Source organism: Falco punctatus (assembly GCF_963210335.1).
Source record: "Falco punctatus genome assembly, chromosome: 7".
Taxonomy (NCBI): Eukaryota; Metazoa; Chordata; class Aves; order Falconiformes; family Falconidae; genus Falco; species Falco punctatus.
The window spans coordinates 69,882,257-69,901,607 of NC_137587.1; the positions used below are offsets into that span (position 1 = coordinate 69,882,257).

General features: G+C 57.5%; 1 protein-coding gene across 3 annotated transcripts in view; it reads right to left on the bottom strand.

The window, feature by feature from the left end:
• Window positions 1-19,351, bottom strand: part of RASGRF1 (Ras protein specific guanine nucleotide releasing factor 1) — a 41,973-nt gene that overhangs the window by 15,019 nt on the left and 7,603 nt on the right. For all 3 annotated transcript variants that reach the window (XM_080395006.1, XM_080395005.1, XM_080395004.1), the window contains exons 2-13: window positions 13,426-13,532; window positions 12,302-12,449; window positions 9,051-9,143; window positions 7,906-8,159; window positions 6,594-6,673; window positions 5,913-6,106; window positions 5,687-5,796; window positions 4,446-4,564; window positions 3,759-3,919; window positions 2,844-2,907; window positions 1,672-1,808; window positions 292-374 (exon numbers count right to left, since the gene is read on the bottom strand). In XM_080395006.1, the coding sequence (XP_080251132.1) occupies window positions 292-374; window positions 1,672-1,808; window positions 2,844-2,907; window positions 3,759-3,919; window positions 4,446-4,564; window positions 5,687-5,796; window positions 5,913-6,106; window positions 6,594-6,673; window positions 7,906-8,159; window positions 9,051-9,143; window positions 12,302-12,449; window positions 13,426-13,532 (1,550 nt within the window). The remainder of the gene's footprint in view (window positions 1-291; window positions 375-1,671; window positions 1,809-2,843; window positions 2,908-3,758; window positions 3,920-4,445; window positions 4,565-5,686; window positions 5,797-5,912; window positions 6,107-6,593; window positions 6,674-7,905; window positions 8,160-9,050; window positions 9,144-12,301; window positions 12,450-13,425; window positions 13,533-19,351) is intronic.

The window sequence follows — 19,351 nt, forward strand, 5'->3', positions numbered from 1 at the left end:
CCATGGGGACAGCAGCCCCCTGTGCCCCTCTCTTCTGGTGCTTCCACCTCCCTGCTCCCCCCCAGCTTTTACTATTTTTATTTTCCCTTCAACCTTCCCACCTCCCCAAGCACAGTCCCACACAACTCTCCTCTCCCAGCTAATTACCGCTCCTAATTACCACGCCGACAACAGCGAACCCGAGTGCCTGAGTGCATGGGCAAGCTGCTGGGCTTCCAGGGATCTCGGCAGCGCTTGGCTGCCCTAGGAGCTGCGCCGTGGAGCGGGGCAGAGCCCGGGCAGAGCACTCACTTGATCATCTGGGGGACGGTGACCTTGGAGTTCTCCTCGAAGGCATTCATCATGAGGCCGTTGCAGCGGATGTTGTCCACACACTGGGAAGAGACACGGGTGGGAAGTGGGAGAAGGCAGCAGCGGCGATGCCGGCCCTGCTGCCCACCTGGCTTGGACGTACCATAAGAGAGCCCAAGCCTGGTCTTATCCTGACCAGACATCCTGGCTAACTGCATCTACCGCGCCTGATGGAGGACCGAGCTGGGAGGGCACAGCTGGGAAGGGCAAGACTTTTGCCTGAAAACAGGAGCTTCACCATCACAGTCCTGCATCCCTGTTCTGGGGAAAGCATCACGCAGAGCTGCTCCCCAGCTCTCCTGCTACAGACCCGGCCCAGGCTCAGGGTGCGCTGGCAGACACAAAGGTATTGCGAGAGATGCCAGAAACCTGCTCTCATCCTTTACTGCTGTAATTGAACTCCCCTCCCTGCCTGCACTGCTGGATGCTCTCAGAGGGAGACCTTGCGAGCACCAGAGCGGCACTGGTCCCTTCCCTGCCAGCTCACCACCCAGGGCTATTCTGGGCAGGAGCGTGGGCTGGAGACCCCCACGCAGGCAGAACTGACCCCAGCCCCGCACAGTGGGACCAGGTGTTGCTGGCTGAGCCACCACCTCCCTGCGTGGGGCCAGGCCCCAGCTCCCCCCACAGCCCTCCTCAAGGACCGATGCTCAGCAAGGGTATGCAGACAAGGGCATGGTACAACAGAGGTGGCCAGGAGGCAATCCCTATTTAATCAATAACTTTTCTCTTCCTCCTACCTGGGAAAAAATATCTTCAAAGTCATTTGCATAAAGCAAATGAAGAGCAGGTGTAAATTGTACCACGTGTCTGAGTCAGAGCAGAAATCCAAACCATGTATCAACACGTGCAGGCAGAGCACTGATAGGTAACTCTGCTCCCACCTGCTGCAGCTGCGTCACCTTCCTCCTCCACCTCCTCCTCTCTGAGCTACCAGACACCAGAAAGCTTTCAGCAATGACTGGGCTCTTGGTGCACCCCAGCTCCAAGTCACCCTCTGCATGAAACCACCCTCCCTGGGTGCCCAAGGCTTGGGGGTGCACCCGGGCTGGTCACAGCAGCCTGATGCAGCAAGACCTCAGCCTGCAGCAGGTCCCGAGCACCCCGCTGGCACCAGAACGCACCCAGGGTGCAAACCCAGCCGGGTGCTACCGGCGCAGCCACAGCCCAAGGGCAGGCAGCAGAACTGCAGCCACGCAGCAAATGTCAAGCATTATTTCTGCGTGCCCAAAGCCACCGCTGCAGCAGGAATCCTGTGGTGGCTGCCCATCCTCAGGGACTTGGCGCCCCGACACCTCCTCCCAGCCAGGTTCATCCTACCTGGCTGATGTCACTGGTCCACGCAGCCTTCTCCTGCCTGGATGAGGCCACGAGGATAACCGTGAAAGATGAGGAATCTTTTGGCTCCACCACGATTTTGAAGTCAAGATGGTCGATGTCCTGCCCTGATGTTTTTGCTTTGGAATAGGAAAAGCACACACAGTGATTGTGAAAAGATTTCCCCACCCCCTCTCCCCCACCATAGGTTTTGTTATGGTTTTATGGAGCTTGTTGCGTTTTGTGGGTTGTCTGCAGTGAGGATGGGACAGGTTTGCTGGGCAAAGACTCACCATTCGCAAAATAAAGTCTGCACAGCAGGAGCGCAGCATGGCCTCGCCACTGCGGCCCCACCGCTGCACGCCAGGGGAGAGCCCGGCTCCCCAGCACGTGTTAATGAATTCATAATTAGGACAAGAGAAAGGAGCCTGTTCTTTTTCACAAGCCTGCAGTTAAGTGGGCACGGCTGAGGACGTCCAGCATCTCTGCCTTTTTCCACTTGCAAGCACTGAGCTGTGACACTCGCTGCCTGCCTCAGGAAGGTCATATTTGCATAAATGTGCATCTGTTTGGTTCACAGTAAATAATTTACTTAATTAAATTGAGCCAGTAGATCATGACTTCTTTGAATCTATTCAACATCTGAATTTGCTGCAGCTCTGCCGTGGCTGGTTTTACGCTGCATGGATGGATGGCAGTCCGGCCCAGGAGGGCACCAGACCTGTACAGGGGACACCGGCAGTGCTGCCCTTGCTGCCGTCGGTCCCCAGCCACGAAACACAGCAGCTGCCCAGGGCTGGCTGCAACGTCGTGCCAAGGGTCTGGCATCAAGTGCAGCCCCCAGCGTGGGACCTGCACCCCCAGCACCTCCCCGACACCCCTGGGTGCATGTTCCCCCCCCCTGCAATGGGGTGACCACGCTGCAAAACCCAACACAGTCTGTGGTGCGCAGCGGGAGATGGTTTGCCATGCTGGTGGTGCTGGCAGCCCCAGCAAAGAGGGTCCTGGAGTGGCTGCAACTGTTTTTTGAGATGTGGGTCTGCTCAGCACCCACCGGCAGATGCACAAGCCAACACCCCTACCCTGCACCTACGGGTGGGGGCTCAGCAGGGCCCTGGGCACGCCATGAGGGGACCCTGCCAGCTCGGGGCCACTGGTGGGGCGGGGGTACCTACCATCCTCATCGGTGCTCTCCTGCTCCTCCACCAGCGTGCAGTCGATGAGGGAGATGACGCCGTTCTGCAGGGACGGGAGTCAGGGCTCAGTGGCAGGATCCCCCTGGGTCTCTGGGGGCTGCCCTGCCCCAGACCCCCACGCTGCATCGCAGCCCACTGCCCCAGGGCCGGGGCGATGCTGCTGAGGGCGCGCATAGCCTGTGGCCAGCACAGCGTCTGCTTTCACTGGGAAAAAATCAGTTACTGACTGCTGGGATGTTGCGGTTTGCCTTGTATAACCGATCAACTAATTTGTTTATAAATTATTTAATATGAGTTTTAAATTAAATTTTCCAAAAGCCTGTTGTTGTAATTACGAACTCTTTGCCAGGGACTGTAATTTTTCAAACTGATAATTTAATACCAGTAATAAGCAATTTCTGTAAGATTCTTGCTCAATTAACTGCAAAACTTCCACCAACAAAAGCGTGAGTCTTGGGAGCGGACCAGAGGAGACTGTGAGCGTTATGTACAAACCTACTCTATAATTTAAGTTTCTCACTGAATAGATTGTCGAGGTTTCTGCTACAAATCAGGATAACTTCTTTTATTGAGAACTTGTGATTTCTCATCTTTGCTCGTGACTCAGCTCCGCACATCACTGATAAGGCATCTGAACCACACAAAATAAATCTGCCTGCCTGCCCGATCCCAGCCCAGCACCCCCGGGATGCTGCACCCAGGGAAGGGCATGGCGGTCCCAGGACCCATTGTGCCACCAAGACAGCCTGGCCAGCTCGAACTGCAGCAGTGCCCGCCTCTGCCCCCTCCCCATGCACAAGCCTGTGGCCCTGGCACCCCAGGGAGCCACGACAGCTCCCCAGCGGCTGCCGGAGCCCTCACTGGGGGCTGCTGAGTTCCCCCCCGACTCCGCACCTTGGTCAGATGCAGCTTGCCTCCAGAGCCCCTGGTGCAGATGATCAAGTGCTTGGAGAAGAGGAAGCATTGCCGCTCGCCCTCCTTCCTCAGTGAGAGGGAGCCCAGCCGCCCCCGCGTGATCTTCCCTTTCTCCGACATCGGCACCTGGATGAGGGACCCTACGGAGGGGAGAGACCCATCCCTGGCAGCGGCATCGGGGGCACCTTTGCAGGGCACGGTCCCCAGGAGTGGGGCATTGCCATGCGCCCAGAGCGGAGCAGGGGCATGTCCCCAGGCGTCAGGGCTGGGACCAGCCCTGTGAGCCACCAGCTGTGCAGGTTATGGGGGCTCAGAGACAGGGTGGGCACCAGCCATGGCCCCCAACCCGCCCCTGCACCCACACCGCATGGATGCTCCTCCGGGACGGAGCATGCCCAGGAGGTCAGGATGCATCCCCCTACCTCCCTGGTGCTAGGAAATCGGTAACAGCCAAAACGCGCACACTGCTCCATGACGCAATAAAATGCAGCACCAAAACTGTCTGGAAGTGAGGTGCTTTGGGGCAGAGACAATTCAGAAACCAGTTGTATTTTAAAATTATACCACTCACCATACCGCGCACAGAGGGATGCGGGATGGGGGGACGGGGGCTGCAGGGCTTTGCTATAACTGCGGAGGGGAGGAACATAAACACAAACGCGGTACCTTGTCTTACGAAAGTCTGGCTGGTGTCCAGCAGAATTTCACACCCTTCAATAATCATCCTCTCTATCGCCAGATTTTTTCGAATATTTTCAGTCTCGCTCACTTCATCATGCATTATCCTGAAGGAGGGAAAAGAGAAAATCAGAGCTCAGATGAGATCTGCATTTTTCCCATCAGATCCCTTTGGACACATGGGAGGGGCTGCACCAGGTAACACCAAAACTGAAGGAATATCAAGAGGATTATGGCAGTCACCTGTATCTACCCAGACAGACCCCGGAGCTCAGGAGGTAACCCACACATCAGCCTGGGCTGTACCTCCAGATTTCTAAATATTGAAACGTGAGTGCTTCTTGCATCAGAAATTGCAAAATTCTGATGTAGGGCTGACAGATCCCCCCCATCACTAGCCCCCTGCGACATCCCTGCTTCTTGAGGAGTGGGAAAAGGGATGGAACCTCTTGATGGATCACCCTGGGACCAAGGAGTGCTGGTGGGTTTGGCACCAGACACGCTGGCACGGGACACACAGAATGCTTTGGTCCGTGGCCTGTGGAGGGAGGGGGTTGGGAACAGGGAATCGTGGCCAATTCCCAAGTGGTCACTGCAGCTGCCTTGGAGGCACTCAGCCCCTTACCGCAGGGCAACCCCACCAGCAGCCACCGGCACAGCCATGCCAGACAGAGGACAGAGCTGGACCTTCAGAGCCATCCTGGCGCTCCAAAATTGGTCTTTCATCATTAAGGAGCCCTGGAAAAGGCAGCCCCCGGCTAGCAGCAGCCAGGCTCCCACCCCACCGGCCCCGGGGGTGGGGTGGCACAGGAGGGCAGGAGGTGGCACCAGAACATCTCAGCTTTCAAAACTGCCAACAGCTCGCAAGGGGTTTCATCCTGGTCAGGGATGGCTGATGGGCTCTGAGCAAACTGAGGATTGAGCTTCTCCTGCGTCCCACCCCAGTGGGACAGCACAGCCCCTCCATGACCATCTCCACAAGCTTTGCCCTGCAGATGCCGTACGAACACCCAGACCAGACCAGTCCCATTGGCACTGCACCCTCACCAAACCCTGCGGGTGAGGGTCTGCCTGCCCCAGCCCTGCTCCCTGCCCACCAGAAGGGCAGACCACCGTGCTGGCAGCCTGCCCAAGAAACCCCTCCACTGGCCCGACCCACCGTGGTGCTGGCCCCAGCCCTGCACCCCTGGCTGCCAGGATGGGCAGGGGCAGGCAGTGGTGGGTCTGACCTGGACAGCTCTTCCAGCTTGGACTTGGCGTAATCCAGGCTGTTCCTCTCCACGTGCTCATGGGGGGTGTGAGCCAGCAGCTCGTGCAGCGTGAGGATGTACCTGGGGATCTGTGGCACAACAGACCGGAGCAGGGCATCAGCCACAGTGCAGTGCCAGGGGGTGGGCAGGATGGAGGGGTTGTTGTGGTGGCATTCCTGGGGCCGATCCCGGTGCCAGCCGTCACCTGGAACATGGGGTAGGTCAGGAAGGTCTCCAGGGTCCTCTCCTCGCAGTCAGGCTTGGCCTCGTAATGCTTCAGCAGCTTGTCGAAGTCCCGGTTCTGCTTGCAGTGCGCCAGGATCTGCAGGCTGTACTGGTGGTTCCTCACAAACTCCTGGTAGATGTTCAGCATGGGCAGCAGGATGTCAAACAAGTCGGCTGTGAGCAGAGAGGCGGTGGAGAGGTGGGTGTGCTGGTCCAGCCCACCCCCTGGGATCCAGCCCCCCGGGCTCCCAACACTCCTCACTCCCAGATCCCACCTGTGGCACCCTCTGGGATCTCCTGCTGCTTGTGCAAGCCCAAGGTCTGCCCAGTTTGGGTTTTAAAGAAACCCTGCAGTGCCAGCTGAAGGTCTAATTTGACACAGCAATGCTCTTCAGCATCACCTGTGCACGGTCCAGCCCACCCCTTCCACCACCCAGCAGAACCAGGAACACAGCAACTTGGTTTCTCTGGGGTTTTTTGCTCCGGTCCTTGCCCCTGCGACCGATACAAACAAGGAACGACGTGCCATGCGATGCATTTCACCGCTGCTGCCAGTTAGCAAAACGCCTGTTGAGTTGCATGAGGAGGAGGAGGAGGAGCGCAGGCTCGGCTCTGCCAGCGAGTGGGAAGGGAACACGGCGAGGAGGCAGCACACACTTACCCAGCACCAGCGTCGGCCAGCTGGATATCCTTGCCTTCAGGCCTTGGTAAAAGATTTGGTGCAAAAACATGATCGTTTCACTGAAAGATAAAGCAAGGAGTGAAAAGGCAGATGAACAAGTGGCAAATAATGACTAATTAAACAAAATCACCAGCCTAGAAGGGGAGCAGGGGAGCCGTCGGGCTGGCTGGGGAGGTGGCTGCACAAGGTGGGGTGCAGAAAGGGTCCCTGGAGGTGCATGGGGAGTGATGGACAAGGACAGAGGAGGAAAGGGAGGAACTGAGGAGCTTGAAGCTCCCCTCAGAAGTCAACCCAGAAATGCAGGGGAGCCCAGACCCCCCCTTCCTGCAGGGGAACAAGCCCCCCCCGCCCCAGCCCAGCAGAGTGGTGTTGGTAATGGGGGCGAAAGCACCCGCTGTCCGATGCTGGCTCTGACTGTGCCTGTCCCAGACAAGGCATCGTCTTCACACAAGCCCAGATGTGGGGAAAACTGGAATTTGGGTTCTGCAGTTTGGGTCCCTCGCTGCTGCCAGAGCAGGCTGGCACCCCATGCAGCCCAGGGAGCTCCCAGCAGCAGCAGCAGCAAGGGCTGTGGAGAGGGGCAGGAGCCAATGCCAGGAGCCAAGGGCACTGCTCCTGGAGATGCTCCCCGCCGCAAGGGACAGGTGGCCAGCACCTCCAGGGCTGGCAGGTAAGACTTGCTGCTGTGGGACAACCGTGGGACAGAGCCATTGCAGCTGCCATTAAACCTGGCACATACTGATGACACACTTGGCATCACCATGGCTTGGCTGGAGTCAGTGAGTGCCACCCCTCATCCCAGCCAGCCCCTGGGGACAGCCACTCTTGGCACACTGCAGCGTCTTCCATCTCGTGTCACAGCTGCAGGAGCGGCTGCGGCTGCCCCTCCACACCATCTCCCGTGAAAGCTGCATCCTCCCCGCTTTACTCGTCCTTCGTTACCTTTGGGCTGCTATGACTGCCAAAGGACACTGCCCTCCCCACCGCCAGAGCCAGGACCTCACACAGACGGGCTCCTGGCAGCCCCAACCTGCTACCAAAGCCCTGGAGCATCACCCCCTGCGGCACGTCCTCATGTCAGTGCCAAGCACTCACTGGGCTGCTTGTGCAGGTGTCCCGTGGGGATGGCGAGCTCCATCCATGGCTTTGGGGACCAGGCTGCAGGCTCCTGGGGAGTCTCCCAGCACCACACACCCCAGCACCCGTTCCTGGGGTAGGGCAGCAGGCTGTCCAGAGGCTGCTGGCTGTGCCGGGGTGCCGCAGAGCTCCTGGAGCCCAGGATGGCACTCACCTGTTGAGGAATATGCTGCTGACATCGTCATGCGTGATGGGAGGCTTCTTGGAGCTGGCCGCCATCCGCAGCGGCCGCAGGAAGTTGTTGACGAGGATGTGGAGCTGCTGGACGTACTCGGCCTCTGCCTCCAGCATGCTGAAGACAACCTGGTTCCTCTTGCGCATGCTGTCAGCATGGGGGGACCTGATGTAGTCCTGGATGATGGTCTTCCACTTCCTCCGGCACAGCCAGCCCCGCAGGAAGCTCTGCACCTGCGAGGGAGCAGCGGCCACGTTAGGGGCCAGGCTGAGGAGCCGGGCAGGTGCCCTGCGCTTGGCATGGTGCAGGGACCGTGGCGCTGTGGTGAGGTTTCCCTGGCTCTGCGGAGATGTGCACGATGGTGCCTGCTACTGATGCTGCTCTGAATCCTCCCGGCTGGGAAACAAACGATAACTCATCTAAATGCACTTTCTAACTGCGGACAGCGTCCTCTTTTCCCTTTTACAGAGAGACACATGGAAGACTCCTACAAGAAACAGGGATCCACAGGGTTCAACCCCGTGTCCCCTGCACAGGGCAGCAGGTGCCCAGGGCTGGCGGAGGCTTTCCCAGGGATCGGGTCAGGGCAGGACCTGCTCCCGAGCAGTGGCAGTGCTGGTCCCCTCCGTGGCACCATGTGGTGCTGGGCTCGCCTGTGGGAGCGTGGTGCACAGCAAGCTGCATCTCCTGATAAGCGTGGCTTCTTCTCCCCAAGAGCGCTGTATTTGGAGCCGATTTCTTCATGGGGTCTGTTGCTCCCTGCAGGAAAGCTGTTGGGGCAGTGTCTTTTTCTTTGCAAAAATAAAAGGCATAACCACAGCTGCGGGAGGAGCCAGATGTAAGAGGCGCTGTTTGTGCGCAAGCCAGCATGGGCAGGGATGCCCCACTCCCCCGGAGAAAGCGGGGAGTGCCCCACAGAGCAAACACAACCAGCAGAAGGGTCTCCAGGTTTGCAAAACACATTTCCCTCCTAAGAAAAACCCATTAGCTAGCACCTCCTCAGCTAGCTCACCCAGGCCAACTGCTCTACCAGCCCCACACAGAGTGTGTCTGTCATGCCGCCACGAGCACCGGGACCCCACCATGAGCACCAGACCCTACACCGCTCACCCGCTGCCACCCACCTTCTTGATTTTCTTGATGTCACTGTCGTCGTCACTGGGCGCACTGGTCTGGCCAGCCTGGATGCGCTCATGGTCCTTGAGCAGGGAGGCAATCTGTGGGCACAGGCAGGGCGTGAGCGGCCACCCCAGCACAGCCTGGCATCTCCCGGGAGCCAAGGGCACCCTGCTGCCGCGCAGTGCCGAGGAATGGCACATCCATCCAGCTTAACTACTGACACACAGGTGCTGGTTCTTAGTGTGAGATGGGTAGATGAAGCAGATAAAGAGATGCTGCAGAGCTGTCAGGGCGCTGCCACCTCCCTGGCATCCCCCGCACCCACTGAACACACCGCAGAGACAGGGACCTGGAAATCCCACGGGGTACCCAATGCAAACTGCATGCCTCTTTCCCAAGAAAGCCTTCGCAGGCGAGTCATTAAAAAACAAGTTGGAGAGAAAATGGAAGAAAAATCTCAAGTCATTTGCACCCTAAAACTTGTAGACGAGGACAAACTCTCACCCAGTCCCAGCTTTCCAACACAGATTGGATAGAATCACGTTAGCTTCCAAGCATTTGAATTTTTACTGTTTCTCGCCTGTACTTTTTCTCACTCCTCTCCTCACTGCCGTGTCCCTGCCCCCACGGCCGCAACCCTTTAAAAAGCTACAGGAAAGGAAAATAGAAAATGCACCATCCAGAAAATGAAAATTGGTAAAAATGTGATTTGAATCTTGATTTTATAGAAAATAACCCAAGTAAGAAAACTTTCAAAGAGGACTTTCTTGGGGGAAAAAAGGTCACATTTTGGAGAGAGAGGAAAAAAGGAAGGTTTGGGTTGAGATCTTTTTCAGTTGGAGACTCTGCTTCCCAGTGATGCTGGGAAGTGCCAGCAGCAGTAACTGCGGTACATGGCAAGTGCATGTTGGGTTTTTTGGTGTCTGGGCTGTTAGAAGGGAAAGCAAAGGATGAGCAGAGAGCTGCTGGGGAGGAGGATGGGGCAGAAGCTGCTTCTGTCACACGGTCACAGCCCGGGAAGGGGGGATGACTGCCACAAAATCCAAACTGTGATGAGGAGCTGTGTGTTTTCATGCCCTAAGAAGCTAAAAATGCTGTGGGTCGGTGCGGTCACAAAGCTCAACAGCCGCCTCCCAGCGCCGAGCTCTCCCAGAGACCTGACCCCCCCAGCATTCGGCATGGAGGCATCTCCCCAAAACTTCTCACTGCCGGGAGGCAGAACATGGGGCTGGCACCTGGTGTAGGGCTGCGGATGAGCCCGATCCAGCTGACCCCACTGGTGCAACCCAGAGAGGCTCCCTGGTGCTGTGGCAGCCCCCCAGCACCCCCACTCTCCTACAGAGCCCCCCCAGCACCGCCAGCCTCAGCAGGGAACAGGAACACGCTGGAGCAAGTGGCCGCAGCCTCACAGGCACCAATGCAGCTCATTCACAGCTCTATTGGTTTCACCCCATGTCATTGCATGGGGTTAGATTTTAGAAAATAATTTTTTCCTCTCCCCGTGCTTTCCTATGGAGCCTCAAGTCAGCAAACATCCCCTGCACACCCTCTGCATTTAAGTGTTTGACAGCACCGAAGCCATTCCCTGCACCGGCTCTGGGCACATCTCAGCCAGGACCCATGAAGTGCGTTTCCCGGTGCCATGGTTTTATTTTGGTTTCTGTTTTTTTTTAAATTGAGTGAGCCAAATTTGCACATTAAAGTAGAAGCTGATCATTTGATCTCTGCTTCAAAGCCTGTGGAAGAGTAAAAAAACCCCAACAAACCACTGCAAGGTAAAATCAAATGTACCTGGTCATGGGGGACGGGCTGCAGCTCTGTCCACCACCTCTGATCCCGACCCCTCCGCTAATTTCGGGGTTCACACCACATCTCCCACCGCCCCTGACCGAAGGCTCATCAGGACGCTCATGGCCCCGCTGCCACCGCTCACCTCCCCTGCCCCTTACGCTGGCCGCGCTCCCAGGGGAGCAGAGCCTTCCCTGACCTGGAGGCTGGACTGGGCCGGGGGAGCTCCCAGCCAGCGCCAGACCAGGGTCCCAGGGGAAACCCCCCACCCAGCCGGGGCCGCGGGCTGCAGCTGAGGCTGTTTGAGGCTGATCCTGTTCTGCTGGAGAGCACAAATCCAGCAGTGCCAAAACAGCTGTCCCCTCCTCCAAGACAAAAAGCCTTCAGCATGCCCTGACTCATGGTCAGGGACAACTAACCTGCGCTTTTTAACTCGAAAATTCCACATTTCAGGAAAAGGCCACCATAAGGATGTGCCGTACCGCTCTCACCCTCACTGCCTCTCCAGCTGCCTCCTCCATGGCAATGTTGAGATTTTGACTGATTCAGGGTCAACGTCTCAGCCCAGCAGGCAGTAGGACATGCTCCCAGCTGCCTCCACCACGAAGCCGCTGCCTGACCCTCCCTGCCAGGCACGAGGACGGGGCCAGCACTGGCCCTGGGGTGCCCCCCACTCGCCTGCACCAGCACCACCACCCCCCAGGCGGTGAGAGGGTACCTCGGGCTGGCTGCAGCCCTGCAACGCCGGGGCCAGGCAGCGCAGGGCATACCCACACCTCCGAGCATCTGCCTCCTGGGTGCCTTAGAGATGCCAGCTTCCCTTGGCACCGCCTGCTGAGTCATTTTTGCATTTTGTTGCTTTGTCTGCCGCAACCCGCGTCGTGTCACCCTTCCGACAGCCCAATGCTGCAAACTACTGAGCAGCAAACTGCTGTGAGAGCTTCTGGGACAAGCTACGGGCAACAGGTTTTAGGGGCCACTCCCACTGCACTTCTTACTGCAGGGTCCCTTTTACAGCACCGTGCATGTAAATTCCCTGCTGTGCTCAGGTTATGCAGCTTGCACCTGGCACAGGCTCTTTCCCTTTTTCAGTGGCTCCTTTCACTTTGCACCGCCTGGCAGATGTTACCACCAAGCATGCAGCACACTGAGGGCGTCTAATCAAAGTATCGAGGTTGAAAATAAGGACGGCAAATTGGTGAGATAAGGAGTGTCCACCCCTACCCCGATATCAGGGCGGCACAGCCACAGCCGCCCGCTGCACAGCTCCTGCAAGAGAAACCTCCAACAGAGGCGATGCCCTTGCCCCTCTCTGCAAGGGAAGGGCCAGCCTGGTGTCATGAAAACGAGTATAAATACAGCAGCCGCGACATCCCCCGGTTCCTGCCAGCACGGTGATGCCGCCCGCAGCCCGTGGGTCACCCCAGTGAGTGGCAGCGCATCCACGGGGCGATGCCGGGCTCTTCACCTCGGCCTTCAGGCGCTCAATCTCGATCTCCCCGTCCTCGATCTGCTGGCGGAGTTGCTTGGCAACGGTCTTCTCCGTTTCCACAATCTGCAGGAGATGGAGGTACTTCTGCATCAGCGCCTCGTGCTCCGTCGCCAGGTTCCTGTAGCTGCAGGCAGACACGGCCATGACTATCCCTCCTCCTGTGGACCCACCGCCATACGTTCCCCCTGGGATGTGCACATAAAATGAAGTGTCTGCACGCTGTGGTTTACTGGGGGGGTTGTTCACCTTCTTGGGTCCTACATGCTGCCCTTGCCCCTCTGGCACAGGGTACCCACAGGGTGAGTGAACCAGGAGGCAGTTCTTGCAGTTTGGGATGCTGCTACTCAGAACTGACTGATTTGGAGAGGAATTGGGTTCCCCGCGAGGGTACAAACAGAAAAGACAATGCAAATTTTAAGGAAAAGGTAGGAGACAAAAAACCACCCACCAAACACCCATGGCCAAGCCCCTCTCACCTACCAGGTCCCAAAAGTTTAACAACAAGGACGTTTGTGTCACAAGCTCTTATGAGCACCTGCTCTCGTTAAGGTGCTGCAGCAGATATTTCTCTGATCTCCTGCATACAACACTCACCGCCCCCTGCTCCTCGCTGCCAGCCTGGCACCCTCCTTCACCAGACACGTGGCTGTGCCATGCTGGCTCCCCTGGGCAGGTGGGATGTGCCAGCATTCCCAAGCCACAGAAACACAAGCTTGGAAAAATCTCTCTCTGACTGTTTTTGCTATTCCAGACAAAACCCTTCCCAACAGTCTTTGAACCTGTCGGTGAATCGGGCATCCCTCTGGCACCAGGCTGGGACAGGCAGTGCCAGCCTGCTGGGGTGGCCACCCCACGTGGGATGGGGATGGGGATAGGGATGGGGACGGGGATGCGGATGGGCAAGCAGGGACATCCGAATGCAGCCTGCTTCTCAGCACAAGGGTCCCCAACACAGAGCTGGTGACTAAAAGCGCTTTGCTCTGCCCGCCGGCCGTGCCCAGCTCAACAGCTCCCTGCCCGCAGCTCCCTGCAGCTGCCCTCGGGCACAGCTGCCCCTTCGACACCCCTCACCCCCGGGCTGTGCTGGCGGAGGGTGGTACCTGGCGTGAGCGATGGCTGCCACCCACTCGTCACAGTCCTTGGCATCCTCGGTCCTCAGCTCCAGGGTCTTCTGGTTCTCATGGTTGAAATTAACAGTAAAATAATGCTGTGGGAGCAAACACAGGGCAAGGTTACCCCTTACTTGACAGGGCCATTAGAAAAGCGCTTTATGATCCACCACAAGTTGCTTAATTTTTTAAAAAAACCCACATTTTCAAACACCAGGAGCACAGCTGAGATGTGCTGCCCTCAGCACTCAGGGAAGAGCTGCCCCTTGCCATTGAGGCAGCGCAGCTGTGCCATGGGCGAGGGCAGGGCAGAGAAATGCTCCGAGGGGAAATCCCGCTGGGCAAACACCCGGCTTCAGCTAAACCTCAAACCAGCAAAGCCCAGGGGGCTGCCGGCCTGATCCTGCAGCAATCACCTCGGGGACAATCCTAACCCCGGGAAAGGAGCAAGGATGTTTAGCTGGATGCTGCCTGCATCCCTGCCTGTGCAGGCAGTGAGCATCCTCAGGCAGTGAAATGAAGCCCTGCTGCTGCCTGGGGCTTGATGCTGAGCAGAGCCCCGGTCCCACGTGCTCGCATCGCTCGAGCCAGGAGGCTCTAATGGGCAACGGTGTACCAGGGCTCAGCGCAGGGCTATATTTAGCCTCCCTTGACATTTACAGTATTTGTGCTAATTGTGTGCGGTGGCAGCCCGCGTCGGCTGGAGTTTGTGCTGCTCCTGTGCTTTCCTGCAGTCTCCTAGGAAACAGGTACCACGCTGCAATGCCGGATACTGCCCAGAATAACTGGGCTAAAATGAAACCCACTAGAAAAAGCTCATCCTGACATTATCTGCTCCTCTGTTAGGTTTAATGAGGGATCTGAATTAACAGGTATCTTGGCAAAAAAAATAACAACCAAACCCAACCCGTCGCTTGCTCCCTGGCATGCACCCCTGCTCCCCGGAATGGCAGGCAGGAGCCGGCTGCAACCACAGACCCTGGCATATGCCATGAAAATTCAGACAGGCACCACAACACAGGCAGGAGCTCCCATGGGAACCTGCCCCTATGCCGGTCTGCAGGCAGGAATGGGCAGTGGGGTGTTGCACTGGGGCAAGGCTAGCACTCATCCAGCACAGCCGGGTGGCCCAGCACCATCACTGCCTCTGTGTTGAACAGCAGGGGTACTGCTCACCATGCTGCCCCAAAATAGGGCTACATCTCCCATCCCCACCCCTCCCAGCTCTCCCCTGTCCTCGTCCTCCCCAGGCATCTTTATCTCTTCCCCTGCCCATCCCTAATCAAGCCCAGGGGTGTTAAGGAGATGGATGCAGGATGCTTTCAGTGAAACTGGGATGCAGGGAGCTGAGATGAAGCCAGTTACTGTTCCCAGGTGATGCCAATGCAGGCAGCACAGACGGACGGAGACCCAGCTCCCTGACCCAGTACCATGCCCACCTAAGGCTTGTCTCTCATCGGGTGACAGCCTGAGGAACACCCTCTGGGCTCACCCAGCCCACTGGGGTCCTGCAGAGGAGGAGGGTGGGGGGTTGGGGCGTGGCGGGGACCCTACACTGCCCTGGGGCCACGCCAGAGCCCTCCTTTAGAAATAGCTCTATTGCCTTTTGGGGGGCAACTGCTTGTTGCTGTGACCCTGTTCAAGATGCGTCTCTTGCATCTCTTTTACCTCAGCCCAGGATCCTTTACCCTCAATATCTTTTTATTGCTGATCTTACAGACAACTTTTCTCCTTGTGGAGTCATCTCCATGGTAAAACATGCCATCATCCATCTCCCCCACTTCCCTGACCCACCATAGCCAGGCTGGCGAGAGCTCCTGGCAGCTGGGCTGCTGCTTTTCTCTGTCTGTGCAACACATCTGGAGCTGCAGCAGCTCCACAGTCCTTCGCTTCTCACCCCCCTTCTCCCTCCCACCTCCGAAGGCTTTTACTGGCAGCAAGATATCTCCGATAGAAAATCCACCAGAAATTTTTGGTCTCTAAAACTGTGGTAGTTACGCACCTCTGCTTTATGCCCATCTCTCTTACGTCCCTTCCCCTGCAAACAGCATTAAAAAGAGCTCATCAGATTGGCAAGTCTGGAAATCCTCCCCCTTAAAACACCGACTCAGGAATATCACCAGCCGTGCCAGGGCACTGCCAAGCACTCGCCCCGCCAGCCCCAGTGTCCTGGCCACAGGGACTTGAGGGGTGGGAAAGCCCCTTCTCAGTCCCAGTGCCCCCGTGAGCACCCGGTGTTGCGGGGACAAACTGTACATTCAGCATGCCACAGTCCACCGCTGCCACCAGCCAGTGCTCAGCTGAGTCCCCATGGACCTGGAACATGGGGCGATGCCTCCGTGGCTCCCCCAAACCAGTCCCTGGGGGTGGGACAGCGAGCCCTGGACCACCCTTCCCAGGCGTTGTGGGTGCCTTGGGGATGATGCAGCACCCGTGTGTGCTCCCATGGGCGAACGGACCTGTTCAGAGCCCTGCACCCACAGGCATCATGCCTGACCCTCACCAGGGCCCTCCAGGAAAGCAGCACCTCATACAGCTTCAGGACTTGTCACATTTTAAAATCAGGGTGGCAGGGAGCAGGGCAGGGACGCGGGACAGGCACCCATCCTGCCCACGCCGCCTCTCCTGCTTTGCCCACGGAGGCACCTCCAACAGCAGCACCCAAATTGCTCTGCCAGATGGCTCCTGGCTCATTTAACTTAAACCCAGCAACTCCTGAAGGTTTTGCAAATGACAGTTTCAATGCTGTCAGCAGCGGAGCTGGATGATGTGGGGCTGAAATGTTCCCACCGTGGCCAGAGGCAGCTCCGGCAGCTGCTGCGGGGCCGTGGCGGGGACAGTTTGGTCCCAACCGCTGCTCCACACGCAAGTAAAAGCTGGTTCCTGTGAGCACACACACGGCAGCTCCCCGTGTCAATCCGATTTATCCCCATACAATACCCAGGAAGTGCAGCGTGCTTGAAAGGAGGAAGTTGTTTTATATTTGAATAATAAAACTCCCACCACCTTTTATCTCCGCCTAAATTACGATCCTTCTCTGTTATCACAGTGACACATCCAACCTGACAGCCCGGGAGCGTTTCCAGCGCTGCTCACTGTGGTGGGGGCTGTGGCTTGGGGGCATGGCCGAGCCATGGGACAGACCCACAGACAGGACCAGAGCAGGGGGCAGCAGGATTGGCCCCTGCCTCCAGCATCACCCATGCCCAGCTTCTCTGGGGCAGTTCCAGCTGCTGGGCCACCCCTGCCCAGCGCAGGGCACCAAGTACCCAGCAGCTTCCATTTGCTGCTTCTCACACCCATCTTTTGCTCATTTGAAGACCACATGAACTCACAGCCACGGAGGCACTGACCCCTCTTAAACCACCTCTCACTCTGCTTCCTGGCAAACAGCAGATGCAATCTATTTGCTCCAGCTTTTCACAGGGGGAAGATGGTGCACGCCCAGCAGCACCAGGAGCTGAATTCATCCCGCAGACCCCGAGCTGCCCAGGCTCCCAGGGTTATGCAAATGTTCCTCGGTGGAGGCAAACAATGTCTTTTGCTTCAGCCTCAGCCTCAGAAGCACGTAACCCCAACATTTCACAGTAATTCGATGGGAGGCAGCCCAAGGCACGGAGAACTTCAGCTCCAGCAGGTAGTTCAGCAAAGTCCCATACCTGGACATCCAGTACTGTTGCGCACAGCGTCAGGCACTCGCAGCTTGAGAGGTGCAGGCAGGACAGGGCCAGGCAATGCCAGCATGGGCAGGGGTCTCCAGGATCCCCACAGCAGCCAGCAGCTCAAAGCCCATTGCCAGCGGTTGCTCTTGGGGTGCCCCAGCCAGTGTGTCCCCAGGGCTCTGCTCAAGGGTGGCCCAGCCGGGAGGGACCTGGCCCAGCACCCACCACAGCCCCAGCCCCCCAAGCCCACTCCCCAAACTCCGCTCCCTCTGTCACTTTTCCTGCTAAAGATCCCCAGCGCCAGCTTGGCTATTTTTGCTCAGAGTACAATAGCAGAATGCTGCTCAGGAGCTATTTCTGCTTCCAGAACCTCAACAAATGACTTCGAATTAATGAAGGAGACTACCCGAGTGATTAATGTGCAGGGACTATCTCCCCAGAAATGTCCTCCCGCATGTCTGCTGTCCCTGGGCTGGCACCGTTAGCGCAGTGACAGCTCTGCCCCCTGCCACTCCCAGTGCCGCAGCAGCAAAACCTCCTGTGTGCGCACCCCCAGACGTGGTTCCTGCCACCCAGGACACGGGTCCCTGTGCGCTGCAGGATGTGGGTCCCCGGCAATCCCAAGATGCAGGACCCTGCACAGCCCAAGATGCAGGACTCTGCCCACTTCCCTGCCTGTGTCCCTCTGATGCCCATTCCTACCCACCGCGGCTGCGATGCTCGCTCCTCCATCCTCCACATCCTCAATAAAAGCCAACAAGATGATTACAGAGAGCGCGTTTGCCATAGTGCTTTGGAGGGTTCCCACACTGGGGTCTCGCTGGGACACAGATCCCCATGTCCCACAGCCACAACAAGATGCCACGTGCTGCTTCTGCAGCGATGTTTAAGGGAAGCTGGTGAGCTCCCCAGGGGCTCCGCAGCCACAGGGAGCTGGGCTCCCCACAGGGCTCCCGGCACAGCACGCCAGCAGCTGCACCGGCATCCCCGCCGTGTCCCCACTGCTCCCTGGGGAGCGCTGCCCAGACCTCCTGCTCCCCATGCGCCAGGGCTTCGGTTCCCCAACGCCCCGATGGCCTGTGCCATCCCCCTCTGCCCATGCAGACCCCACCAGTGAGGGGCCAGAGGGAGCAAAGGGCTGGTGCCACAGGAGCCTTGGGTGGCACCGACACCACGGCTCCGGGGATGAAACAGCAAATTTTCCAGTTTATCAGAGTAAAGGCAGAGAAGGGCGAAGCAGAGCCAGGCCTGCCACAACCCAATGTGCTGCTGCTGGTCCAGCTAAGCTCCTGAAAGGTTTTACTTTGCTTCTTACTTTCTCTTAAGTCAGCAGATAAAGAAATTCAAATAGGCTTTAAAACAATGTGTTATTTCGAAAACAAAAAACCAACATATTCCAGCATTTTTCAAAATTTGAGGCAGGGCGTTTTTTAGCCTGAGCAACTTGCCACACTGCTCTGGATGCCACGACTGATATGGCCAGGCGCTTGTCCCGCAGAGCCACGGTGCTCACTGCCGGTGCCTGGGTCTGCTGAAGAGGCCGGTGCAAGAGCAGGGGGATGAAGGCAGAAACACCCCCAGCAATGCCACCCGTGAAGAAGCGCTGACCGTCGCCCTTTCCTGTACAAAGTGGTTTTGTTGTGCCGTCACAGGGGCCTTTCCACCCCACGGCAGATGCCCCTCGCCATCCCTCTGTAATGGGGATGCTCCCCGCCGTGCCGGGGACCGCCTGCCCTCCATCCACCCATAGCAGATAGGTATGCGGCCGCCTGTTCATGAAGCTGATGGTTATTGCAGCTGACATAAAGGGCAAGGGAGGAGAATTTTCCTGCTCTGGATGGATGAGTCTAAAAATCCACAGCCAGCAATGGCAGCTTTTAACTTCCCTGACCTACATACCATCTGCTCTGGGAAGACAGGACCTGGGATGCAGAGGAGGAGATGGGTGGTCAGGCAGCTCATTTGCTTGCTGAAAATAAGAAAAAATCCCAGAGGTTGCAATTTCTCTCCTCTGCTTCAGGACGGACTGTAAGGTCACTCATGCACAGGCACTAGGGCTAAGCATCAGCCATGTTGGATGGGCTTTGAAGCCCCACGCCCATGAGCAGGCAGGGGACCTCCTGCAGCAGGGGGGCTTCACCCCGTGTGAATCCCACCCTAAGTCTTGAGCAGAAACATTTGTAAAAAAAAAAACATAAAATCAAATCAAATTTTCCCCTCTCTGGCACATCATCCAGCGATGCTGGCAGACAGGC